This window comes from Sipha flava, unplaced genomic scaffold (genome assembly GCF_003268045.1).
Source record: "Sipha flava isolate LNK unplaced genomic scaffold, YSA_version1 252_pilon_pilon, whole genome shotgun sequence".
NCBI lineage: Eukaryota > Metazoa > Arthropoda > Insecta > Hemiptera > Aphididae > Sipha > Sipha flava.
In genome coordinates this window covers 777,445-804,980 of record NW_020272904.1, presented here as the reverse complement: position 1 = coordinate 804,980, position 27,536 = coordinate 777,445, and the positions used below count along the sequence as shown (strand labels likewise).

Here is a 27,536-nt window from a genome sequence, read left to right as displayed (position 1 = left end):
TAATTAACATTTAATCATGACTAAATTTCAATAAAAATAATGTTAAATCTACTTATTGCGTACACAAAAGGTTTTTTATCTCATGAGCTTATATTTCCAGGTCTTCTAAACATCATTAGATTCTAAAAAAAAAAAAATAATTAGAATGTTACAATAATATATGAATACACACAAATGTAACGTTTAATGTTTAAAACTCACAACATATTTTATCCTTTTTTTATTTTTTATTGGTTATCAACGATTCGATATTCTCGTTTATGTTATAATAGTTATAATAATAATAATAATAATAATAATAATAATAATAATAATAATAAGTTATAATAATTATAATAATAGGTACAATATCGAAATATAAACAGAACACGCTTGGATTCTAATTACAATCAAAAGAATAACGACGTACAACTCCTACGGGTCCGTAATGATGACCATGGAGAGTCTAACTCGATGTGCACTTAAAATAATAATATGTTTTCAATAACTATCGTTAACGTTATTTCTCTGGTGCTTTTCATTCGGTACATTGTTGAGCTTCTTACCAAAGAATCGACCAAGTCATATTCGAAAGTGTAATACTCTATCGGCGTTATCAAATTGATATGTTAACGTCTTGAAAATACTGGTAATACAAGAAAAAAAATACAAAATGGTCAAAAAATATTTATCAACATCGGATTGAACAGCATTAACACATATTGATATCATTACATTATGTATTGTTCATGAAGGAGTCGTAATTAAATGTTCCAGAATCGATCTCCGGAAGGTTTAAGTGTTAATAACTACAATGATAATAGTATTACTATTTAGTTCGCGGTGCATGATATGAGATCACGGAACACGAAATTCATATGATAAAAAAAAAAAAAAAAACGACGACGTAAACACATTATGTACAGATCGTGTTGTTCCGTCAGTATGCATGGATATATGATATAATCAGAAAAATAATGGATATTTTCTATTTTTGGCACGTATGATTTGAATATAAGTAGATTAGTACCTATACATAATATAGTCGTAAGTAATGACTCTTAAAAAATAAATCAAACCCGTTACAGGTGATCATATTATATAGTTTATATATATGGTAGGAGAGGGGCTGCGTAATATAAGTATATTTAAAAAAATCACTATTAAACTAATAATCTTAATTTTTTTCGTCTTCTAATCGTCCATCGTTGACCGATCGCGGTACCTCGGATTCTTGGCCACGAGAATATCTTTATTACCATCGTCTATGTCGTCGTCGTCATCGTTGTCATCGTTGTCCTGGTCATTGTATTCGTCGTTATCGATTTTAACTTTAGTCTTGCCTGGAGATTTCTTTTTCTTATTCTTGTCCTTATCTTTACTCTTCAGAACCGCAAGACTAATGTAGTCCTCATCAATTTGCGATGAGTATTCCACACTAGAGCTCGTTGACTCCACCGCTACATACGAAGCGGAGAATCCTTTACTTACAATCGTGCTGTCCGTCTTAAATCTGAGCAAGAGAGCGTCGTTCATAGATATCACGTCGGTGGGATTCTAAAAAGTAAATAAAAAAAATTTAAATTAAATTAAAAGTGATGATATTATAATAATTTAAATAGTATACGATCGCAGTGTTAAAATAATAAAAATATAACGATTGGATGTGATTTTTTTTTCGTATACTCACGGTGGGTCCACAAAATTTGCCAAAGAACGGTCCACTTGTATCCAAGCCACTCCATACATCTACATAATCATACATGCAGTCCTTTTCTTCTTCCAGTTCAAACGTCAAGAATGTCAGATGCACGTTCATGTTGGCTTTGGCTTCGATGGTCCATTCGCAAATAGTATCGCTGTCGTAGTTCAAATCTCCGTAGTTGGAATGCGAATAGAAGTGTTTAACATTATTCGTGGCTATCAACCTACCACCACAAACTATGCGGGAAAAGAGATTGAAATGAATTATTATTCTTGAGATAAAAATGGTGATATTATAATCGTGACTTGGGCACTAACCGCGAGGTTATAATATAAATAATATACTCATATATAAAATATTTTACTGTTACGCTCAAAATATGTTTTGTTTTATATCTTAATGTTAAATCGTATACAGTGTGTTTCCTTTTAAAGGTAACACTAAATAATTCTGTCCAGTGACATCAGATTAATATGCGGTTTTCAGGAGGGGATAGGGAATACATAAATACACATTTTTTAATGATTTTTATATTTTTAGATCTTTTCGTGTGCGCATGCGCAATACAACTTGCATTTTTTTAAATGGCAACAGGTGTTTTGAATACCAAATTCGGATAGACCGAATTTTTTTAAGTCGATTTGGTCCTTTTTACTATAGATGTAAAATCAAATCTGACTAAATGGCAACCAGTCAAAGTTTCGATTAAAATTATTGAATTTTTCATCAATCATACTAGAATTTTATGAATAATTATGAAATTTTATTTATTATTTTTGTATCCGTAGGTTTGTAGATATTATTATATCATTTAAATTTAATTTTGAGGAATTAATTAACCTCAATTAGACGTAAATGTTAGTTCAATTACTAAGTAAGAAAAGATTAAACAAAATTATATGATTTATTTCTCATAACTTCTATTATTAAAGTTTCTATTTAAATTATTAATTTTATCAATTATTGTTATTTTTCATGATACAAGTTTGGTAATTACTTGTAATCTCTACGATTATTTTATTTGTAGCCTTTACTAAAATAAACCAAATTTATTTATCGTGTGCTAAGAATGATATTATCTTAATGTCCGTATAAATCTGACAATAATAACTTATTATAACTGATGAGTTTTAGCATTTGTTTAAATGTGATTATTGAAAGCCATTACAAGTTTTAAACTCGTATGTAACGCAAGTATTTCATTGAAATTTAAAAATGGCAAGTAACAATGAAAAAGTTGATATGCTTTTAGTTTATGGTGAATGTCGACGTAATTCACGAAATGCCGCTAGACTTTATGCAGAACGATATCCCGAACGATATCACCCTCCTCACAATTACTTTGTCCGAATTGAATCATCTTTGAGAAATAGTGGTGGGCTACCTGCAAGACGAGGTGATAATCAGCGTAATCAAAGACAGTTGATTGGACAGGTAAACGAACAGAACGAATTGCAGGTATTAGCTTATGTTCAATTAAATCCTCGATCTTCGATTAGGCATTTAAGCAACGAAATTGGAATTTCTTGTAAAAAAGTTCAAAAAATTTTGAAAAAAAATGAATTGCACCCGTGTAGACCTGATTTAGTACAAAAGTTGGTACCAGGTGATTCTAATCGTAAACTTACATTTATTACATGGTTTATGATACAATTACACGACGAACCCGATTTTCTACGATTTATCTGTTGGACCGACGAATCAAAGTTTACCAACAACGGTATAATTAATAAACAAAATAACCGGTATTGGGCTGATCATAATCCATATTGGACGACTGATACAAATCACCAAACAGTTTGGGGAACTAACGTTTGGTGTGGGTTATTAGATGGGAGACTTCTCGGCCCGTATTTTTACGATGGTACACTTACCGGGAGAAGATACTTGGAGTTTACATGAACTAACATTTACGTCTAATTGAGGTTAATTAATTCCTCAAAATTAAATTTAAATGATATAATAATATCTACAAACCTACGGATACAAAAATAATAAATAAAATTTCATAATTATTCATAAAATTCTAGTATGATTGATGAAAAATTCAATAATTTTAATCGAAACTTTGACTGGTTGCCATTTAGTCAGATTTGATTTTACATCTATGGTAAAAAGGACCAAATCGACTTAAAAAAATTCGGTCTATCCGAATTTGGTATTCAAAACACCTGTTGACATTTAAAAAAAATGCAAGTTGTATTGCGCATGCGCACACGGAAAGATCTAAAAATGTAAAAATCATTGAAAAATGTGTATTTATGTATTCCCTATCCCCTCCTGAAAACCACATATTAATCCGATGTTACTGGACAGAATTATTTAGTGTTACCTTTAAAAGGAAACATACTGTATATTATTACGTATTTGTAGCAAGTACAATTTACTGTTTGTGTCTACAAATTTAAAGTTGGTTAGCAGAACACGAGTTCTAAGTAATATATTTCCAGATCATGTATTATTAAAAATATAACATGAACAGTAAGCACACAACCTTACGTTTGAATCATTTGAATAATCCAAAAAAAATTTGAACAGTCATTATGAAACTCAGCATTTGGTTAGTCTAAATAATCACATTGAATTATTATAAATAGGGGCTGGAATTATATTCTTTTGCATATTTTTTTTTTGAGGCTTTGCAGTCAGACGGGGATTCGAAATCTTTACAAATCATGAAACCGGTTACTTAATGATAAAAGTTTTTTTAGCATATTTAAGAATATTGAAGAATATATCGATTAATTTTTATAGATATTCGAGTATTTTAATGCATTGGCATATAAATTATGTGTCCGATAATAGTGATATGATATTGATATATTATATACGTATTATAACCATCGTATATACGACCATTATGCCCTAATTAATAATGTACTGTAATAGTCTGTAGTAGATAAGTGACTTATCAAAGATAACGATGCCCGACAAGAAATGGAATCATTACCACACTTCAAAAATAGCTAGGTCTAAGCGTTTGATTATTACTACATGTACGGTACAACACTGCAGTGTCGCGTGTCGTGTAATGTGGACATAGGTAAATATTAAAGTTTCATTATATTTCATTAGTTGCTTGTTTTAACTTGTTTATAATGCCGAAAACACCATTAACTAAATTAAAAAATGTAATTTCACAGTGGATTCAACCATTAAATAAAAACAATATAAATTTTACAACTGATGGCACAACTCTTTTTTGTCAAGTGTGTAATAAAAATGTACCGTGCATTAAAAAGTCTCAGTTATCACATCATGTAGATACATTTTCACACTAAGAAGCTCTAAAGCGTAAGTTAAACATTAAAAAAAAAAATGTTTTTAAGAGAATTGAATTCTAAAAAAAGTGTAAATTAATTTTATGATTATTTATGTTTGAGTCTTGCTGCCGCAAATATTCCGTGGTATAAATTGCAGAGTCCACAATTCGGGCATTTTTAGAAAAATATACTGGCAAACATGTACCCGATGAAAATTTGCTAAGAAGAAAATTATCCATCACATTGTTATAATAAGACTTTATCCAATTTAAAAAATGAAATAAACGTTAATAATATTTGTTTTGCTGTTGATGAGACAACGGATATAAATGGCCGTTACGTGGCGAATTTTTTGGTTGGGATATTTAAGTCAAATCATCCCACTTGTTCTTTTTTCTTAACAAGTACAGTTTTAGAAAAGACTAATCATTCTACTGTGGCTCAATTTGTGAATGATGGGTTAAAATTATTGAGGTCCTTGGGCGGAAATGATGAAAAAGTATTGTTGATGCTCTCAGATGCTGCGCCATCCATGGTGAAAACGGGACAGTCACTTGCAGTTTTCTATACCAATTTAATTCATGTTACATGTGTAGCTCACGTGTTTAATAGGATTGCAGAAAGGGTTAGAGAAATGTACCCAGACATTAATTAATTAATTAATAACATAAAAAAAAGTATTTTTAAAATCACCATGCCATGTACAAGTGTATAAAGAAATATCAGATATTCCGTTACCCCCTGAACCAGTATTAACCAGATGAGGAACGTGGTTGGAAGCTGCTATTATTAACTGTGATAATTTCCAAGGTTTAAAAAAAGTTATTGGAGAATAAAGTAGTTAAAAATCTCCCAGTCAGTCAGTACTTAAATGTGAAACAGTTATTGACTTAGAAACCATAGAAAACGATCTAATATTTATTAAGGTCCATTTTCTTGTTCTCGTAACATCCAACAAAAGTTTAGAAAAATCTAATGTGTCTCTTGTTGATTTGATAAATCTAATTGAAAATACAATTGGTAACTTCAAAAAATACATGGAGAAAATGGAAATAAAATTAAAATAAAAATTGATCAACTTCAACAAATAAATCAAGGGTTTATTATTTTGAAAAACGTAGCTAAAGTTTTGAATGGAAAGTTTAACTGATAGACAATTTTTCACCGGCTACGATTACTGATTTGCTTAATGCTCCCGTGACTTCAGTTAACGTCGAACGTTCACTTAGAGTGTATAAAAAACATATTAACAGACCGTCGTACAAATATAACACCAGAACATATGGAACAAAATATAGTTGTCAACTTTTTTCAAAAATTTTCTTAATTAAATACACCTTATTGTTATTGATATACTCGTAATTTAATCTAATTTTTTTATCTTGTATTATTTTGCTTATTTTTTGCATATTATTTTTATCATATACCTATTTATATTAGTTTTATTGTATTATTTTGCATATAAATGAATATTTTTAGTTCAAGAAAATATATCAATAAAAAACCATACTTTTTTCATATTTTATTATGATTTTTAAAAAAATATTGGAAGAATATTTTCAACATTTTAAGAAAATATTAGTATCTTATTTTGGCTATTTTAAAAGAATATAATTCTGGTTCCTGCTTATAAAACACTGATCCATTATAAATAAACACTAAACCGTCCAATATATGTGTATATATGTATACTGCCTTACTACAGCGAAAAGCAGTAACTATAAAATTATCAAAAATGAAGTTTTGATGTCATATTGTTAATAAGATTATTCTGAGTATAATTTTATTAAGGTTAAATATACCAAAATTGACATCTAGTAGCTTAAAATGTAACTAAAAAAAATCTTAACTTCAATACATTTACAAAAATCGTACTTTTCCTAAAGTAAAACGCAGTAATTAACAATTCCTACAATTAAAAGCAGTATGTGCATTGCACTTACTGCGTTTACCGTTTGGATTAAAATACTGCGTTTTCTTCTAGTAATACAAAAATATTATTATTATCATTTGCCGCGCAACTATCGTAATTTGTTTTTATCTATCTAATTATTATTATTATCTAATGATAACTTTGCGTAATATTACGAAAGTAAAATAAATTCATGTTTAATTATTATTTTTTATAATATTTATTTTAATTGATTACTGTTGCAGTTATGGCATTTTTAACTTGCAGTGTTTTATGATATTGATGATATTGTATTATATACATTGTACCACTTTATGATATAATGTGAGTAATGCTAAAGAGAAATGCAGTAACTGTTATATTATGTGAAAATTGCCAAAAATGATTTATTAATCACAAAACTAATAGCAATTTTGAATTTCTAGCATAAATTTCCATCTATTTCAGTCAAAAGGTGTACTTTAAGTTTTCAATTGAATAAAAAAATTATAAAAACACAAAAGTTCAATTTCCCGAAAATGTGAATTTTGTAGTTACTGCTTTTCGCAGTAGCTCGGCAGTAGATATGTACAGTGAATAGTATTATTAAATATTTTTTCTATTCTTGATGGTAATATTACTAACGTAAAATGCACGACGACCAATGTCACAATAAATTCAGTAATCAAACATGTCAAATATAATGCATTTTTTCGCTGTATAACGAATATTAAAATCAAAAAAAATTGTCAGAGTTTTTCAATCATAGTTACCCTCTAAATAAAATGTCATCGTTATACAATTTTAAACTTATTCGTTAACTTATCGTTGGACAATTAGTATGAGCCACGGCTATGAAAATTATGTCTTCCCACACCTACCGAGTTGCTCAAATAGTTCATTATCACTATAATACTCGATGAAACATTTTGCGAAAAACAGCTGAACCAGTTTCTTAGCATGAAAATAAAGTACCTGTGCTGTGAGTCGCCGAAAATCCTTTGCGTTGTACTGAAGCGTCACTCTTGAAAGCCAAGTACAGTTGATTGGACGAAGATACGATTGGATGAGGTGTTTTCGAGCCACAAAACCTACCCAGCGTCTGAGAATCTGGCGTGGGTCCATCATAGAATGTGATGTGATCGTAAGCGCATTCTTGGTGTGGTTCCATTTCAAAGGTATCGAAAAGCTATGCGAAAAACATGGAGGCGAACGCATAAAATATCAAATATAATACATTATTGTATGACAAATAATTATTTTTACTATTATTAGTTTGTCGTCCGTAAACGTGCAATATAATTAATCAAAAATAATTCGTTACCACTTTGATCCTATGACCTGGAGTAGTAGTGAAATGCCAGACACAATCTTTACGGCCGGGGTACGAATCCGGGTAATTGGGGCTGCTGATTTCACCATGAGGCGCGGAAATTTCGTGTTTGCAACCGCCTTCCTTACAGTCATGTTTGTTCTCGTGCAACGTGAACCCATTATTGCACATGCACTCGTACGATCCCGGTGTGTTTTTACACTCGTGTTGACAGCCACCGTTATTGACGGCGCACTCGTCCATGTCTGCCCCGTGATTAAGTATAAATTAAATCGATTAAAAGAACACGATTTGGAAGGAGAGATCATTATAAATTACAATTAACACAATTAGGAATTATCTAATGAATTGTAAAAATAATTTTTTTATGAATTAGTCAAAATAATATATGCAGGCTCTGACTATTATGTCACCAACTGTCAAATATAGTGTTGAAATGTATCTACTCGTAAATTAATATTCATCAATATATGTCTAGCTATATTATCCATATACGAGTATATCTTATTTAATCAAAAATATGGCATATTAAATATGAGCGCATTAAGGTTATTCTATGCTTGAAAAAATTATCGAAAAAACACTTAGAATGAAATATTTTGTTTTTCTTTAAAGTGTTAGAAAAACTCTTCGTTGATGGTCCGATATATAATTGTATACTTGGGTGTGTTAAATAAATACATTTTTATTTATCTTTCAAGTTAAAATTATAAAACTTAATTAACTTTTATAAGTAGTACCTAAGTTTATCTCATCTTAACACTGTTAACAGCGTTATATTAAAAGATAGATTTTGCTTGTAGTTTTATAATGGTTTTAGGAAATTCAATTTCTTAAAATCTCTACTTATACATCCAAATGAGATGGTAATCTTTAAAAAATCACTCAGGTATACACTGTACAAAACTACGTAACTGTCAAACCGATCTCCTTACCGATGAAGAAAACTGCAGCGAATCCCGTTTTGTGCACCGAACTGTCTGATTCGAATTCTACACGCAACGCGTTAGCTTCTGAAGTGATCATAGATGGTGCCTCTTGACCACAGTACATACCATGTTTTCGCAGCTTATCAGATCCAATTCTGCTATACACTTCCACACGATCATACTCACATTCAGCCTACAGACAAAAAAATATAGGTTCACGGACACGTCTTAACTAACCGAAACACAATTATATATTTGACATTCGTGCGGGTCCCTTTGTTTTTTATGTTTTGCGATTTGTTCCACTCACCTGATGTAACTGAAAAATATAACCAAGGTTAAACGAATACGGTTTTCCGAGTAATAAGTGTTACGTTTGACTTACATTGTTTCCTTCCAGATCGAAATGTGTAAAGTTCAACGTGATTTTGAATTGAGTCGGTGCTATTATTTCCCAGATACAACTCTTATTACCTGGATACAAGTCTGGAAACGATGGACTAGTTATTGTGCCATTGGTTGCTTCGATTATACCGCCGCAAGCGTCTGAAATAGTATACAATTATAGAACTTTTATGTCATTTATAATATTTTCACTATTTTTACAGAGTATAATTTACTGCCTGTGTCTACAAATTTAAAGTTAGTTAGCTGAACACGATTTCTAAGTATTTTCAACGAACCAAACAAAATAATACAATTAATGATCATAATACATCAACCCTAATTAAATGTGTTTTTAAAAATAAATTATACAGCTAACAATAAAAGAGTTTACAACATTATTACCTATTATTATAGTAATTTGCAATATACTAGTATTTCCAGATCATATATTATTAAAAATATAACATGAACAATATAACATATAACATGCACACAACTTTACATTTGAATCATTTGTGTAATCCAAAAAAAAAAAATAGTTGAACAATTATTATGAAACTCAGCATTTGGATAGCCAGAATAACCACATTGAATTATTATAAAACACTGAACCATTATAAACAAACACAAAACCACCCAATATATGTGTGTATGTATATCTATTTCGTATAATTTTATAAATGTAGTGGAAAGAAAATATAAAAATATATTTATCGCTCATTGCATATCAGATTTACGTGAAGTATGTCCAAGTTCTTCTTATGGTGTTAAAAATTACTACGCATGATCGCCGGTTCGATCATTAGTAATTTTATTTTTTGGACAATCAATCCGTCTAGACTCTAGAGACTTTTCACAAGACCTCTTTCTCTATCAAGTACACTTTACGAATTATTTGAACAAACTGAGCAACTCTCGGGAGCACGCTAATAACAATGTTTCTTACCATTATGATTTTTATAAAAATTGTCCATATTGAAATTCAAGAATAATTATTTAAAACAAATATTTCAGTATAATTATATTTATCATTCAACTCTATATTTTACAATTGAATTAATTATACAGTATACATATAAGACTAAACTATATACATACTAGTTTTCATTATAGAGAAAAGAAGGAAAATGTTGGAAATATGCTTCCCGCGCTAATCTTATACTCGTCCAAGGTTAAATTACATTTAATTGATGTATTTTTCATTTTATTCATATACACGCGTTTTTAATTCATGAAAATAGAGTCTGATACACATTTATTACGAATGCTTAATAAAACGACTAATGCATATGGGACCCCTTAGTCACTGAGTCGACGGTTACCAATTGCCTCGAGAAGTCATGATAAACGTCGAGTATAACACCTAGCAGCGTCGTGAGCAAGATTCAGGATTACGATCGGTTGCCTGTGAAGCGACATGATTAAATATATTAATTTGACTATGATTATAGTACACACTTAGAATTTCCACTTATACCATATATCTTATGTATACATAATCGAACTGTAAATAAATAATTCGAGATGTGGGTTTTATATCCGAATTTTGAACACGAGCACTTAAATCTACTGAATAGCTATCGTTTATCAAACTTGGAGTTTGTAAGTAATTAAACGAAGTATACATTTTAACCGATTTCAAGTGAAATTAAAGTGACTACTAATGGTATCATTTAAATTCACTCGATTTAAATCAAATAAATCCACTATATATACTTAATCCACCGCCATATTAGATTGTAAATTAAATAATCATACTATACTTTAGAATACGTATAGAAATCACATTTAAAATTTTCCAGAACATTTTAAGTACAAATACTGAAAACTTCTGAACTATCTTGCAGAATTTCAAGTGTTTTATAAACACATTTTATTTCGTTCACACTATTTAAAAATATAATTCAAATTAATTGAAGAATATGAAACTGCAAAACTAAACGATGATATGATATAAGGCAGGGACAAACCGTGTTCTCTCGTCATCTCAAATTTTCTATGTTTACCAATAAAATAAATCGTTTACCTCAGTAACGCATACCCGAAGAAGATCAGTATTATTACCAGAATCTAACTGAATAATTAAGCGCAGTCGTGAAGTATTTTCAAGTTCAAATGACGCGTACCGTTGTTGTTGGCTAAAAGGGTAATAATTTACAGTCGTATTTTTGTTTACGATCGCATTTTTGACGATCGTACGTGCAATGTTCCGGTGCATAGTGAACGCACAGCATTATTATAAAAATGAAAAACGAACAGAATACATTCGCATGATCGCGACCGGATGTAAATCGGTGCCAAGGGCCGGCGCACCCGAATTTTAATCAAATCTATCGCCTTGACGTCCCACACGCTCAAACCATCATATTGCATAACCTGAACACCTTTAACGAGCGAACAACAACGTTAAGTTGCCTAAAATCAGTATTGTGGCGTGCATAAAAGCTAGGTAAGTATTGCTTAAACTTTCAGTTGTTTAATGTTTTAAGTATATTTAAATCAAACAAATTTAAATACTATATAAGCCATAATCTAGTTCTATGAATGTTAAATGATGCACTGCGTTTTGTTAAACGTTAGTACTATTACTGACGTTTAACAAAATACATTATTGTTAATCAATAAAATTGTTGGTTTCGGACGTTTCAACCTTCGGAAGAGAACAAGCTAAGAATACGAGTAATCGGTAGAATATTCCCATACACTCTACAACACACTCACATTCAGGTCAACGATGACAAGATTTTTTTTATAAATATGAGAATGGACATGTGGATAAGTGATTACAATTCCGTTTATTGTTTTGTATATTAGACTATGATTTTACATTTTGGAATACGAAGTAATATTAGGAGTGGTTGTTCTGGCATTTAAGGCACTTTTAAATATGCTACACTACCAACCATCAATGAATTTAAAACCACGTTTAAACATGTTTAATTAAAAAAATATTTATAAAAGTAACTTCAGAATATTGTTATCTATTATTTACTTATAGCGGTAAGCAATATATTAAGATACAGGAGATACAGTTTTAATTAATGTTTATACCACTGACTACAGCACACTCCGCCATAGTAAGCAATTTTTTTTATATAGTTTTCTTTTATATCTTAGGGCCATGTCAGAATGTTGATGGCTTAATTTACAATTAATAAAAACGATATCATCGTTTCCAGAAATATTTTTCAACTTATTCATTTAAGCATTCGTAACACGATGAAGTAATTCACATATGAATCTGGTATCCAATTCAGAAGGCTGTACATAAATTAAATAATGCAGTAAGGGATAAGCTAGGTTCATAGAAATAAATCAAACTTTTTTTTTTAAACTATGTCTATTTTTGGTCAACCGAAACGACCCTAGGTTCAAAAAAAATTGATTCTGGGAAAAGACCATAGTGTGGGTAATATACCTCTTTGACAATAATATAATTTGGTCCAACCTTGTATCACGTACTAAAAGGAATATATACAATCGTCTTTAGATATAAGAAATCATAAATCAGATTCTTGTTTTATCCAATTTTTTTTTCAACGAATACCAGGCTCAGAAAATTAAAAATTTAAAGCAACGCAATAAATTTCTAAACAGTAAACTCTACAAAGTTATTCGATTTATCTTATCATATGAGTAATAAAGTTAGTAATAACTAAATTCAACTTTTCGGAAAAGGAATGAAAAAATGAACATTAAGGATCACGATTTCTTATAGTGTGAAATGTTTTATGGAATGTTTGTAGTGGGCTTACTACAGAAAAATGTTATGGTAGAAAAATAAAACATTTTTGTGAGATCAATACATTCCTTGCTTCGATGGGAATTTGAAATCTACCATTTTAATATTGGTTTGTATTGGTTTTACGGCAAACAGTAGTTATAGATGAAAACGAAAAACGACCAAACAAATAATTTTTGTTCGTTATTGAAAAAATAAATAAAAATTGTTAATCACGTAGGCACTATATGTATGACATATCTACGTAATTATTTATAACAATACATAACAATTTTTAGCGCCTGAAATCAAAGCTACCAATATTTACTTCAAATCAGATTTCATGTTTACAAAACATTAATTAATAAATAAAAATTCGAGTATATACCTTCGCAGTGTTTGTTGTCGGAGTGAAGTTCAAAACCCACTTTACATGCGCAATCATATCCACCCAACGTATTAATGCAGAACTGCTCGCACCCATGGTCTACTGAAGTGCATTCGTCGTATTCTATAAAAAAAAGTAAACAAACATTAAATATACATAATATTCAAACAATATTGAAAAAGACAATGTTATGTATTAGCACAAATATCACGTAATAAAAATATCCTGTACACGATCATATTTTGGGTCACAAATCTTTCAGATGGACTTTCTTTTATCCAAATATATTTTAATATCAAACATTTTATCTTCGTTTTTTTAAATAATTTTTTTTTTTTTTTAATATAATGCAGTTCATAAAATATGCAACCACTGATTTTTTTTTATCTTTTTGTTTCACTTTGTATAATTTTTATACTGATGAAAAAAAACCATTTCTATTGTTCATCATCAACATCACATGTTCTATAACGGAAAAATATAACTTTGTGATGGCTCTTATAATTTTATATTTATTAAAACTTTAACTTTTGATTACATATATTTACATTATTTGGAGTATTATATCTTTGAAGAAGTATTAGTTCTTAAAATTATACAATTTTATGTATAAAAATACATATTGAATTGATGTAAATATGAAAAAATGTGTTATCATTATTTTATATTTTAATAAGTACCGGATATTTATTATTCTGTCATTGATTGAAGGTTAGCAAACTAAAAAAAAATATTTTCATGATATTTATCAAGCATCACTTTTTTCCGTTATAAATTTACCATAAATAATAACGAGAACTGATAGTGAAAAATTACATTATGATTTACAAAATGTGTTAGCTTATTTTTCCCATGTTTGATTGATATTTGTAGTTTTTTTTGTTGCTCGTCAATATACTTAGAGAAGGAATTATTTAAAAAAAAAGTAATAGGTTCGCTGAAATTTGCATAATAGAAAACCTTGAATAAAATGAAATAAAAGCAACAAATTTTCATGATTAATCTATGTCAATATAATTTCAAGTTTTAAAATGTCGTTGATATTAAACAAACTAAAAGTATACTATTAATTGATTATTTGTTCTATACAAATCGAACAATACGAGTAAATAATAAGGCGTCATTACTTTAGACTAAAAATACATTTTTGAATAATACATTTTCATAACTGTATCAACTGTTACTTTAAACACTTTCAAATATAGGTTTTGTAATATTGTGCACATGACTTATTGCAAATAAGGGAAAAAACTTCATCAAAACAGTGGACTTGGCACGTATAAAAAAGAATAAAATTATTTTAAACCCAGTTGTAAAATCAATAATACTTAAATAATAATATTTACTGTACTTATATGTATTTAATATTTATACTTTTCTTATGTCATCCAATTATATTACAATCACAACGTAACTTTAATACAGTTATAAATACAATTCGTTTAACGCAAAAAATAATAATAATAAGACAGAATTAAATACAATATAAAACTAACTGAAGAAAATATTGTACTAAATTATATATTATATACAACGCACCTTTCATAAATGTAGCGGAAAACCCAGCCTTCTGCACGGAGCTGTCTGACAAGAATTTGACATATAGTTTGTTTGTCGTTGAATGAACGTCTAAAGGTAGTTTATATCCGCAGTATTTGCTTATCAAAGGGCTGTCGGCTAAGTGCCCGTTTCTGATCTCCACGTAATCATAGAAGCAATTGTCATGGTTTTCGATCTGTATGTTGTTTAATATAGGTTTATAACCAACAAATAATAAACGTTTCATAGTTGTATATCAAATATATAAATGAATATCGATATTGTAATCGAACATAATACATATAATACGTATTACATACGATACATACGATTATAAACATATAAGGATATACGATTATATACATACGATTTTATAGAATCACGTAATATTTAACAAATCTAACTTTAGTATAACGATAATAGGATTTAATTGTACATGTATTGTAACTTTAATTATATTTATTTTCTATTCATGATTTTTTTACAGTTCCATAGATGAAAAATTGTGAACAAATTTTAATTAAAAAGACGATTTTTCGAGAAAATTCAGAAAAATTAGAAATTGAATTAGAAACTAAAAATAAACGTATAATTTATTATATTTTAGTTGAATTTCCAAGTTATAATGGAATGTTTGTTTAATTTGTAATTAACGAAATCATATTACCATTCAATTACCGTAAATTTCAAACGTGTTCAATGTTTTTTTTTTCTTTTAGTCATACTCTTTTTATTTAAATTAGTTAATTACCAGAAAGTTTGTTAGAAAATTATTAACTTACTGTTTATGTATGCTAAAATAAATTAAAACAGAATAAAATATTTATAAGACAATTAATGCCTGATTTGATTATTACGTTAACAAAAGTATATTATAAAAGATTCCACGCCGAACGAGTGTAAAACGAGTGTTGTTTGAAAAAATATATACTAGTTTCTTTAAATATCAAATAAAGAAAATATTTTAAACGCTTTGAAGATATAATAGGATGAACTCATCAAATGATTTGCAGCATTTATTTATTTTTATCGTTGACAAACAATTAGGGCATGGCAGTAACACTTGGACAGAAATTAATTCATTTAAGTGAAAAAAAAATTTGAAATAAACCTCGAATACGGTAAACTTTAATCCGACTTGGTACCCTTCTGGAGCTGTTAGTTTCCAAACGCACTCTTTATTCGGCAAATAATCGTCTGGAAAATTGGGCGATTCTAAGTGCCCCGGTTCGTCTGTCACCATAACTTCTCCACCGCAAACAGCTAAAAAAAGATAAATATTATTATTTTAATTACAACCATTTTGTGACCTACCGCCAGTAACGTAACCAGGAGGTTCATTAAACATATACCTTTCAATTAAAGAAATAGTTTTTTTTTATTTAATTTTAAGACATAATTTTATGAATTTTATTTTCAAATTATAGCATTCAGTATTTATTTCATAAAATTGATATAAAACTTCTAAAATTTATGTCACTTGTAATTGAAATTTAATAATTATATTCTTTTTTTTGTCCAAATATTGTTCGATAATGAAATTTTGAGTAAAATTGTTTTATGTTTAAACGTTTATTTATAAGAATACAATTTATAAAATAATTCAAACATTGCTTGAAACTTAATGTTATGTTTTAATCTACCTAAAATATATTTTAACATTTTTACAAACCTTCGTAACTCGCAGTGAATCCTTGGTATTTCGTGCCTTTATCAGATATCATAAAACTTATCAGCATTCTACTATTGCCCGTCACTATTGGGTTTTGGATACGATTACTTCCACAAAATCTACCTAAAGGCATAATAAATTATTCTACTTGTGTTTGCTTACAGTAATCGGTAATCCCATGAAATTAATTTAAATCTTGAAGTAATTTTAATGGATGTAAACATTTAATATTTAGCTGAAAATATATTATACATTTTAACAAACCTTCATAAATCATTAAAAAATAGCAATTTGAGTGGTAGATTTATTTATTAAAATGTTGGTGTTAATTTAATTTTACAATAGCAAGTAAAATATTCAGTATACTTTGTAAATCTTGAAGATTTAATTAATAATTTAAACATTTATTATTATATTCTTAAAAATGTACCTTTTTACATTTCTAAATTAAGTTAAAGTACCATAAAAAAATATATTTGTGATGAAAATTAAAATTAAAAAAAAACTTAAAATGTACCTTCTTATGTTTTGAAGTTTAATTTTCTATAATTTCTCTTTAATACTTAAATTTAACTCAATAAATATTCCCTAGTCATCATTGCATTGGTCTTTTATTGTAATTAATAATCTAATATAGCTCAAAAATATACTTGATCATTTTCAACAAAATATAAATAAATAAGTAAATAAGTCAAACTTGTAGGGTATATTATTATTATTATCATACTGAATACGTATTACTCATTAAATGTAAAAGAAGCGAATAAAATGTAACTCAATAAAAAGTATTAAATATTTGTTTCTGAATACTTATTAAAAATTATATTACAAATATTATATATATATATATATATATATATATATATATATAAATATTCCATTAAAAAGGTATATACAAATAAAAATTATACATTACTAAGTTTGTTTACTTTACTATTTACATAAAATAAATATCCAAAATATCTAAATAATTGTATAGTCATATACAGGGTGTTTCTGTAATAGATGAGGACATTAGTACACATTGTGATGTACCCGCTGTGATGGTCCAAAGTAGATTTTTTTGAAATTCTTTTTCAATCTCTAAAATCTTGGTTTAATCAATTTATTTTTAGGACATTACTTTAAATGTTAAAATAAACACTTAAGTTGTACTTTTTTGCAAAATTCTTATACGAATCGAAACATCACACTGCTTTTAGGCTTGTCGCGCTTTTTCAACAATGTTAAAGCTGTTTTAAAAAATTATGTATGTTAACTGATAAAATCTAATATCACCACTGTTTATCTTGAAATGTTCTCATAAGAATCGATGTGTCACACGGCTTTATTTTTAGTCGGCGACTCGAGCGTGACAAGCCCAAAAACAGTTTGACGTCTTGATTCTTATGAGAATTTTTCAAGAAATACAACTTAAGTTTTTATTTTTACATTTAAGGTAATGTCCTAAAAATAAAATGAATAAACCAAGATTTTGGAGATTGAAAAAAAATTTCAAAAAAATCTACTTTGGACCATCACAGAAATTACGCGTATACTAGTGTTCTCATCCATTCCAGAAAAACCCTGTAGAATGAAGATGATTATTGAATAAATAATTTTTAAAATAAACGAAATTCGATACATATTTTCATTATAATGGTCAAAAATTTTAACTATTTTTTATTGAATTTTAAATAAATTTTGTTTAATTATGATTATTTTACAATGAAAACCATTGTAAATATTCGGATATATCAAATATTAGTGAATAAATTGCACCTTCGTTTATCTTGCAGAGTGCTTATACAAATTGATATGTTACACCACATGTTTTGATCCTGAATACTTGAGCGTGAAAAACGAGTGACAAGCCCAAAATTGATGTTAAATATCGATTCACATGAAAAATTTGCAAGAATTATCTTACAAGTATTAATTTTCATATTCAAAATAATGTTCTAAAGATAATTAGATAAAATTCAGGTTATATATAAATTTTAATATTAGTGTTTGTTTGGTGTTGTTGCTTTATCGATACCGAGAAGAACAAAATTTTCAATATAAAATTTATATACCATATTTACACTTATACGTAACTTGCAAATCAAAAAGTTATACAAATAAACAATTCAATATATTGGACTATTTATGTAGTACTTAAATTGCTGAATCAATTTTTCTTTCAAGTCTACATCATAACAAGTAACAAACAAATTTCACGCAATTACAAATACAAACGCTATTGGTGCACTTACAAACACTTGGCCGCCGATTCCTAGTCGTTTATTATCAAGCATATATAAAATGTACCTAAGTACGTTAAATTTCCACTGATTTTATATATTTCATCAAAGGAAAATTGTTTACACCTAAACGGAACGTTTTATTGACTTAACGCAGCTTTCAATTTACACTATATTATATTTTAATAGTACTGCATAGCAATAAAATAAATTATTTAATGATTCAGCCTAATACACAAAAACTGTATTTCATGAGATTGAAGTTCAATTTCTCGACACTCACGTACAATATTATCGTACATATGCATTTCAAACAAATGGCAATTTATTTTTTTAATCTTAAGTTTTCAAACTCCTTTTTTCTATCAAACCCTGTGACTGAAATGCAATTTTTTTATTTAATTCTGTTTCAACAGAAGCACAATGATTATTGAATTTAAGCTCATCGCCGTATTATTATGTTAATGTGAAATGAAACGTAGAATACATGTGAGAACTTTGACGAAATAATTGTATATGCAATTGAATCACGTTATAAATAACTTACCAAGCAGTGGAGATTTGTGCCAATACCCGTCACGGATCTCCAAAAAATCGGTACTACATTGGTCCGATTTCAGTATGTTCAGCTCGGTGATATTTAGTACTATGCGTTCGCCATGAGTGGCTGTGATTCGCCATTCACACCTTTCGCCATACTCCTGTCCAGGTTCAGGGGAATAACCAAAAATGCCAGTGTTTTCTTGTAACGTCTTCCCGCATCCTAAAATATAACAGACCAATAACTCGTTTATCCATTGTTAGGTTCATTCTACAACCTTGTGTAGTATTCGAAAAAATATCTACAATCGGGAACTCAAAATGCAATGCGAAAAAAATTAATAGGTAAAAGTTTCCAAAACATTAGTGAACAAAATATTTATGTAAAAATAAATAGACTTTAATACCGCTTTAACAGATTTTCATTTTGTGACGTCAACATATAATCAGCGTTGACTAATATATAGTTATATTTGACTTAATTCAAATAGTAAATAAGAATAATAAAAATAATAATATTACATGATTAAAATTTTAGACAGTCTTAGAATTCTGTACTTTTTCAATTGGACATGAATGTCTTATAAGCTGCCTATACTACAATACTAGTTCTACTGACAGTTTTTGAATCGATTTCAAAAGGCTAACGTTAATTTTTTTTTTCTTGTCAACGTTTTATTATAACATAGACTTTTTATAAGTATTTTTGTTTTGAAACGTATAATTAGTGTTCAATAAATTGTTATTTAATTACTTACTTATAGCTGAGATAAGTCCGCACTAGGACACAACATTAATGTTTTTATCTTGCCATTTGATAATATTGACAGATTCTTCCTAACATTAATTACAAAAGAATTGCTCTGATAATGTGGTTCGAAAATATAACACAGTAGCATACAGGTACAAGGTAGAAGTATACAGACAAATCAGATAGATAGAAGCATTGTGTCCTTTTAACGTTAGTCAGCGAATGCTTTGACAAAAATAAATTGTTTTATACTCACTGTAACATTTATACAAAAGCTTTGTTTGAGCTATATCTCCTTCGCTGAGACGGACACGTTGTCCGATCTCTGGTCTTTTCTTTGAGTTTCTCACCGCATCGATCGGATGAATGGTCTCCAAGTACGATCCCTGCAACGACACAAATGCAATATTATAAGCTGAAAATATATGTTATTTAATACAATCCACCGATCACGATGATACAATGGTAATAAAAAATAATGAAATTCCGACGAAAAATCGGATGACGAGCGTATTATCTAAACAAATATATGAGCGGTACACAAATACTTTCCGGAACCTAATGTTTCAATTCAAAATCGCCGCAATCATTTTTAAACTCATTAGTTATATCAATAAATGTTAAAACCCAAATAACTTAAAATATCGTGCAAAAATAACACCCGCTTTCAGCTGTAACTCACACCCGTAATATTATAACGATTTGTAGTATTATATTCACAAAGTAAAAAATATATATGAAATGGGTGGCAAGAAAAAAAACCACACTTCAGCATTGACGCACATACGAAGGAAGGTGGAGGGTGCCAAGAAGTTTTTGACATTCCAAAGACATAAAAATTAATATCTCCTAATTTATTATGATCTAAAAATATTGTTTAAAAATAATTGTATCTACTTTAGTGATAAGAAATATATTTCAGTTTGTATTAGTATTAAAATATACAACTTTATAAAATACATATAAATTATAATTGTGTTAAAAAAATACATATTATAATACATAATCAGTACCTTATAATTTCAAATAAATATCCATTTTTTTACATCATCAAACTCTTATTAGGTTCTTGTGTTATTTCTTATACAATAATCATGATTTTCTTTAAGATTATTATTTATAGTTTTATTTTTCAATTAAGATATTTTATGTAAAAAGAGGTGTAATGAGTGAAGTCCTCAATGGAATTCCTCAGGATGAACCATTTGAATTATTCCAAGATTTATACCAGTAGATTTTGACGTAGAGGATATCTATAGGGAGAGCTCCAAGCTTAGAATTTTTTTAGTGATAAGAAATTAAATGGGTTGCTCTTTTTATAGATGAATATTACTAAAATAAAATCTATACATTTTTTATTTTTTTTGAGTGACGAATATTTTTGTGTTTACTTTTAAATTATTAGAGCTATACGGTACGATACTTTACAGAGTACATCACATACAATAATATAATTTTGTTTATTATTATTACTTATACTATAGTTTTATTGTAAAAATACCATATTTTTTTTAGATTAAAAAATATTTAGTTAGCTTTATATGGTTCATACAGATTATATGCCCATACAACTTAGAGCCTTTTACGAATACAACGTTACGTTCTTTATATAACTTTATCACTATATCTGATGTTTCTACTCGATAAAGTATATCTGTAATAGTTAATATGATTATACTGAAATGTCGGTACAACTCGAATCTGAATTCGAAAACAAAACGTAAATCGACGTGTCACGTGAGAACACTTGCACAAAGTGCTGAACAAAATACGTACATTAGGTGAGGTAGGTATACTATACGTTAATATAAAGAATAAATAGCACGAGATTCGATTAATTTGACGCCTGCAAAACAATACGCCATAAACAATGTACATCCACGAATATAAAGCTTAGGTCACAAACGCCATCGTGCAAATTTCTATAGCATAAAGAAAAAAAATCAACAAAAGACGACGTAATAATATTTTCATATCGGCGGCGTGTACAATAACCGCGAAGACGAAAGTACCAATGGAGGTAACTTCCAGATAACAAGTACAAGAGGGTTTGTCCAGTGTTCTACTTTCAAATTAAAAATAATCGACGAAAAGCTGTTGTGTCCGTGTTGGGTCGAATTGATTGCGAGCACGATTGCAAGTCGGCTAATGGTGACAATAAAAACGTTAATATCGATAACAGAACGAGGCGCGATACTAGTATTATAATAATAACTATTATTTGTTATTAAATAAGTTTAACTTATTATATAATTATTACATTCTTACAAACTATATTTGATTGATTATTTTCAATATGTCACGACGTGAATTACACCCGTGTTTGAATCGGAAAACGATTATTGATGGACAAACATGTATCATTAATTATCATGTACTATATACTATGTTAGTTTTAATTATAAAATATTTCTGTCCATTTTCTGGTTTGGTTGTTTATTATACTTCAGATATTCATATACTATATTTATATTACTTTTTGAACAGGCTCACTGCAAACACCATTACCATGAATATGTTACGAATGTTTGTCATTTACATAAATTTGATTTTTAATCGTCTGCCGGTTTTCGCTCTATTTGTGGATGATAAACCTTAAAGGTAAACTTGGAATATTTGATAAGCTTTCGCAAGTTATAAACTTAACTTTTGAAATGTTTGTTTTAAATTCATGGTGTTTTCGATATCCCTTCGGAATCATGATTACCAATAGTTCCGGAAATGTCTTCTACTTTCACAGCCACTAAGTCGTATATTAACGTTTAATTAAAGTAATTAACGGCAGCCAATTAACGTGAAGTTAATCTGTATTTAGAAACAATCTCATTAGTATGGTTACTTGTATTCAAAATGTATTACTGCAATAAATTAATTTCATTATATATGAGGAGGTATATTAAGATTGTATATTCTCGTTAAATGTTTGGTATAATCTATTTTAAGTGGGCTCTTATAATTAATGTTAATATTTTACATTATACTAGCATCAGTAAGATCTGTTTAGTGGAACGTAAAGCTACAACAAAATCGAAAATTATTATTCATTATTGTAAGAAGAATGCGATTGTAATATAGTTTATTTTCTTCCTTTTCCATTTTAATACCATTTTAAAAACAAAGGAAAATGTTCATGAATCAAAAAAAAAATATTGTTTAGCTTTTAGTAGAAAAAAAAAAGCATTAATATGTTTTATTTTCCCTCTCCTTATATTTTTACACTACGAGATATTTTTTCGTTAATGCAGCATTGCATTTTATGTTATATTTGTTTTATGTTATATGTGGATGCAAACTTGATGTAATAATACAATTTATAAATCATACAAATGAAATATTAATTAATTTATATTTGTAAAACGTTAAAATAATCTATTTATATAATAAAAATTATAAAACGTCACACGACCTGATATTTCTATATAACATATATAGCGGTAAATGTTTAGAAAATGAACCGTTTGTATTGTATACTAGTAAAAAGATGTTCGATATTTGAAAAATATAATATTGCGCTGATGACATGTATAAGTTAATTAATAATTTTCATTTTTTTAATTTTAATTTCATATACTCAAGAATAATATTATAATTATTTTAATATCAATGGATTGTATTTTGTTAATGCAATTAAAATACGTAAATAAGATAATCCAATCGAATAAGACGCAACAAAAATAGTGCGATTTAATTATTATTTGTTGGTAGGTAACGAGTATGGATGATAATTATTATAAGCTGACAACAATCGTGATGATATCCAGTGGCCAATAATAATAATACATACATACATACATGATGTACGTACAAGCTGTAATAAAATTATATTATAAATATGTCATAGGTATAATATTTGTTGTTAATCCAAGTTTCCCTCAATATGTGGATAACATTTGTACATGCTTGAATTTCGTAGCTTTACATGATTTTTCGATCAATTTGATAACGCCGCTTCGATTAAACTTCCAATCCTAAAGTGAACACTACATGATCAATAATATTGGCCAATATTTAGTTATAATAGTTAGCTAAAAATATTTGCTGACCAAATCACTTATTTTATTAATAACGGGATACATTTCTTTATATTTGCCTACTAAATAAAATTTTATAAATATAACTTTTTATTTTAATTTGAATATTTTTTGAACTTTCTAAAGTAAGGTTTGATACTGATACAACTGAATATATTCGATTAAAAAATAATGTTCTTCAATTTTGGTTGACATTATTAAATGTTTGTACTTATATAGAAATATCAATTAAAATATAAATTTTATTTACTATCATAAGAATATAAAGAATAATTATAATATAATACATTGATATTCGATATTCAATTGCATATTTGCTGTATAATCACATTATCTTGTACATTCACACATGTTAATTAATTTTACCAAAACTGTCTTCCACTAATTTATTAAATTAGGAGAATTTTAATATTGAAAATAAATTTTACAATAAAATCGATTAATATTGTATAAACCTAGAAATAAATTAATTTCGTATTTATATACTTACTTATTAAATTTAGCATCAGTTATTTCCATCATAATTGATTCTATATTCTTAATCAAATATTTATATATATTTTTCGGAATAATATTTATCCATTTTAATATAAAATTTACTTTTAAATCTACTCTCCGAACAAAAATAATCTAAATTTATTAAAATAGTATAGGACAATTTAGTTTAAAGTAAAGAATGTGATTCATACATCACACTCGTACGATTATCTTAGGTATTATCAAAGTACTGATATAATATCTATATATATAAATCAATAAAATTCATACATTTCAGATAGTCAGGTAATTGTATTATTTAATAGTAGCTGATAAAATTCGATAAATTAGTAGACTAAAATAAATATAAAATATCCTTTTATATTAAGCCGGGTTCCCACGACTGGTATACTTGACAAGTATGCCAATAATTTTATACTTGTACAAGTATCAATTAATCCACTCCTGCAGCTTTAAGACATCAGTGTGATTCCGATCGTTGTATTGACAACACCTAATTAATGAATTTAAGCTTTTGTTGTTAAAAAGTGAAACTCATAATTTAATTAACATACCAATTATTACCATGAGTAGTGACAATGATAAAATATTAGTTTATTCATCTTTTATGGAAATGTATGATAAGTACTTAAAGCACAAAACCAAAATCAAAAAAAAATTGATACAAATATTAATATAAATATAATAAAATAAATTGATATTACACAATATTTAATTAATAATTTTCTTTCGTAAGCTACCGTTTTCCTTGACCAATTTAACGAGTCATGGGATCACTAGTAGAAGTGTGCTTACTCTTCCTTTAACTCGTATCACATTTACCAACAATGTTTGGGAAACTCACAAGTGACAAATAATAGTATAAATATACCGATCCCACGACATGGCAAGACTTCACAAATGATGAATATTTGACAAGTACGCCAGTCGTGAGAACCCGGCTTTACACTAAATTAATGACTCTATAGTAGGAAATTATACAATGCTAAATTACTTAAAAGTAACCATTTCACGAAAAAGCTATTATTTCATGGAATATTTTCATAGTTCACGAAGTTAGAATGTACTGTTACCATTTCATGAAATGGAAAATATCTCTAAGTGACTACAATAGAGTTATGATATTATTATGTGACATATTATAATACTATATTATACGATCAATGATAAAGTGTTGCTCAATAAGTACATTTCTAACCTGGTTTGATTTCTTTAATATATTGTGCAGTATAATTATTCGTTATTTATTCTACACTATAAATAATATTGTGTTACATTAGTGATCGCGTAATCTATAGAGACCAATTTATACAAAAGGATTACTTTTAAAAAACAACATAGTACATAAAGAGGACATTCAAAAATATTACTCAAAAAAAAAAAAAAAAAAGAGTACAAAATAAAAATAATACGTTCATTGAAAATATGTATTGTTATTATGCCATCAAACGGTAGTAATAATTTTTCCAGTTTTTTACACTTATCATCAGTTGTTTTAAAGTAGCGGTTCCCAGCCTTTTTGGAAATATTATTCATAAATCAGGTTAGATATTAGCTAATACTCCTACCCACATAAAAGTACGTATTAAAACGTAAAATTAAACCGATTCATGGAACCGTAATGATATACAGGTATATATACATTATTTAAAAAAACATCATATTTTTTTTTTTGCACATTTATGTATGGTTCGTTCCATAGATGACCGCGGATAACCGAGAGTATACTATAAGCATCTTAAATATTAAAATAATGTATGAAAACTAAAGTCAGTCCGTCTGGCCGTTCTATTCGGCCGATTTACTTCATTTTTTTTTTTTTTTTTTTAATGAAAGGTATTTAGACACAGATATGTCATCAATCATTGAAATTTACTCAACTCTCACCTTACTCAAGTTATACTCAAACGCGATTTTTCTCTGTACATTTCTTATGGGACACATTCACTCAAGCAATTCGAATTCTCATAGCTCCTCTTCTAATGAATGGATCTTGATCGTTTCACTCTCAGAACACTCAGTGGATCAAGCTCTTTCTTTTGATTTATCAACTGCTTAAATTTGTTGAGTTTGAGGAATGTTATATGTGCACAATCAACTTTACTTTTAATTTTTTCCAAATACTACATTCTCATTGGCTCTTACCAATTAGTCATAATACACACTCTGTCATTTCGATGTCTTTTAATTTTCGACATTATATTAATTTATTAATTTATTAAAATGTGTTTATGTATTGATTCGATTGCACCTATACTTTTTATTATATAAATAAATTATCTATTGTGAATTTTCGCAACGGGTATACTAGTTGATTATTATTTGAAAGTAATAAAATAATATTTATAATTATATTAATAGGTAAAATGTACATAAATTAAAAAATAATCTAGCCTTAACCCAACAAAGAATCCTGTCTTACCCTTGTAGGGGATGATTACCACCAGGGTGGGAACCGCTTTTTTATAGAGTTAAATCTACAGTGATCACGGTGATAACAGCTTTATTATAGCTCATTGAATATTGTAATTAAAACCTATTACTTGTCATTCATTCGGCGGCGTGATATTAATTATTCGATATTTTCACCGAAAAATTTGGATTATTCTCCCGCACCTTATGTTGAACGTATACGCGATAGGTTTTTTCGAGATAATCATAACATGTATTTTATTATTAAAGTC

General features: G+C 28.1%; 2 protein-coding genes across 6 annotated transcripts in view; one reads left to right on the top strand and one right to left on the bottom strand.

Annotated features, from left to right (window-relative positions):
- Nucleotides 1-1,093: 1,093 nt before the first annotated feature.
- LOC112684544 (dorsal-ventral patterning tolloid-like protein 1) overlaps nucleotides 1,094-27,536 on the bottom strand; it is a 58,288-nt gene continuing 31,845 nt past the window's right edge. For 4 of the 5 annotated variants that reach the window (XM_025556118.1, XM_025556119.1, XM_025556117.1 and 1 more), the window contains exons 7-19: nucleotides 20,580-20,709; nucleotides 19,580-19,795; nucleotides 16,808-16,930; nucleotides 16,247-16,398; nucleotides 15,136-15,331; nucleotides 13,597-13,719; nucleotides 9,486-9,646; nucleotides 9,411-9,419; nucleotides 9,107-9,293; nucleotides 8,163-8,416; nucleotides 7,814-8,027; nucleotides 1,670-1,920; nucleotides 1,094-1,536 (exon numbers count right to left, since the gene is read on the bottom strand). In XM_025556118.1, the coding sequence (XP_025411903.1) occupies nucleotides 1,174-1,536; nucleotides 1,670-1,920; nucleotides 7,814-8,027; nucleotides 8,163-8,416; nucleotides 9,107-9,293; nucleotides 9,411-9,419; nucleotides 9,486-9,646; nucleotides 13,597-13,719; nucleotides 15,136-15,331; nucleotides 16,247-16,398; nucleotides 16,808-16,930; nucleotides 19,580-19,795; nucleotides 20,580-20,709 (2,379 nt within the window). In that variant the 3' untranslated portion in view covers nucleotides 1,094-1,173. The remainder of the gene's footprint in view (nucleotides 1,537-1,669; nucleotides 1,921-7,813; nucleotides 8,028-8,162; nucleotides 8,417-9,106; nucleotides 9,294-9,410; nucleotides 9,420-9,485; nucleotides 9,647-13,596; nucleotides 13,720-15,135; nucleotides 15,332-16,246; nucleotides 16,399-16,807; nucleotides 16,931-19,579; nucleotides 19,796-20,579; nucleotides 20,710-27,536) is intronic. The other variant, XM_025556120.1, reaches the window with a different exon arrangement.
- Nucleotides 2,699-3,645, top strand: LOC112684545. The gene has a single exon (XM_025556121.1). It carries the CDS (start codon nucleotides 2,900-2,902, stop codon nucleotides 3,584-3,586), a length of 687 nt encoding a protein of 228 aa, XP_025411906.1. The 5' UTR covers nucleotides 2,699-2,899; the 3' UTR covers nucleotides 3,587-3,645.

Coding starts and splice junctions, on each gene's coding strand:
- LOC112684545 (XM_025556121.1), top strand. CDS start 2,900: ATGGCAAGTAACAATGAAAAAGTTGATATGCTTTTAGTTTATGGTGAA.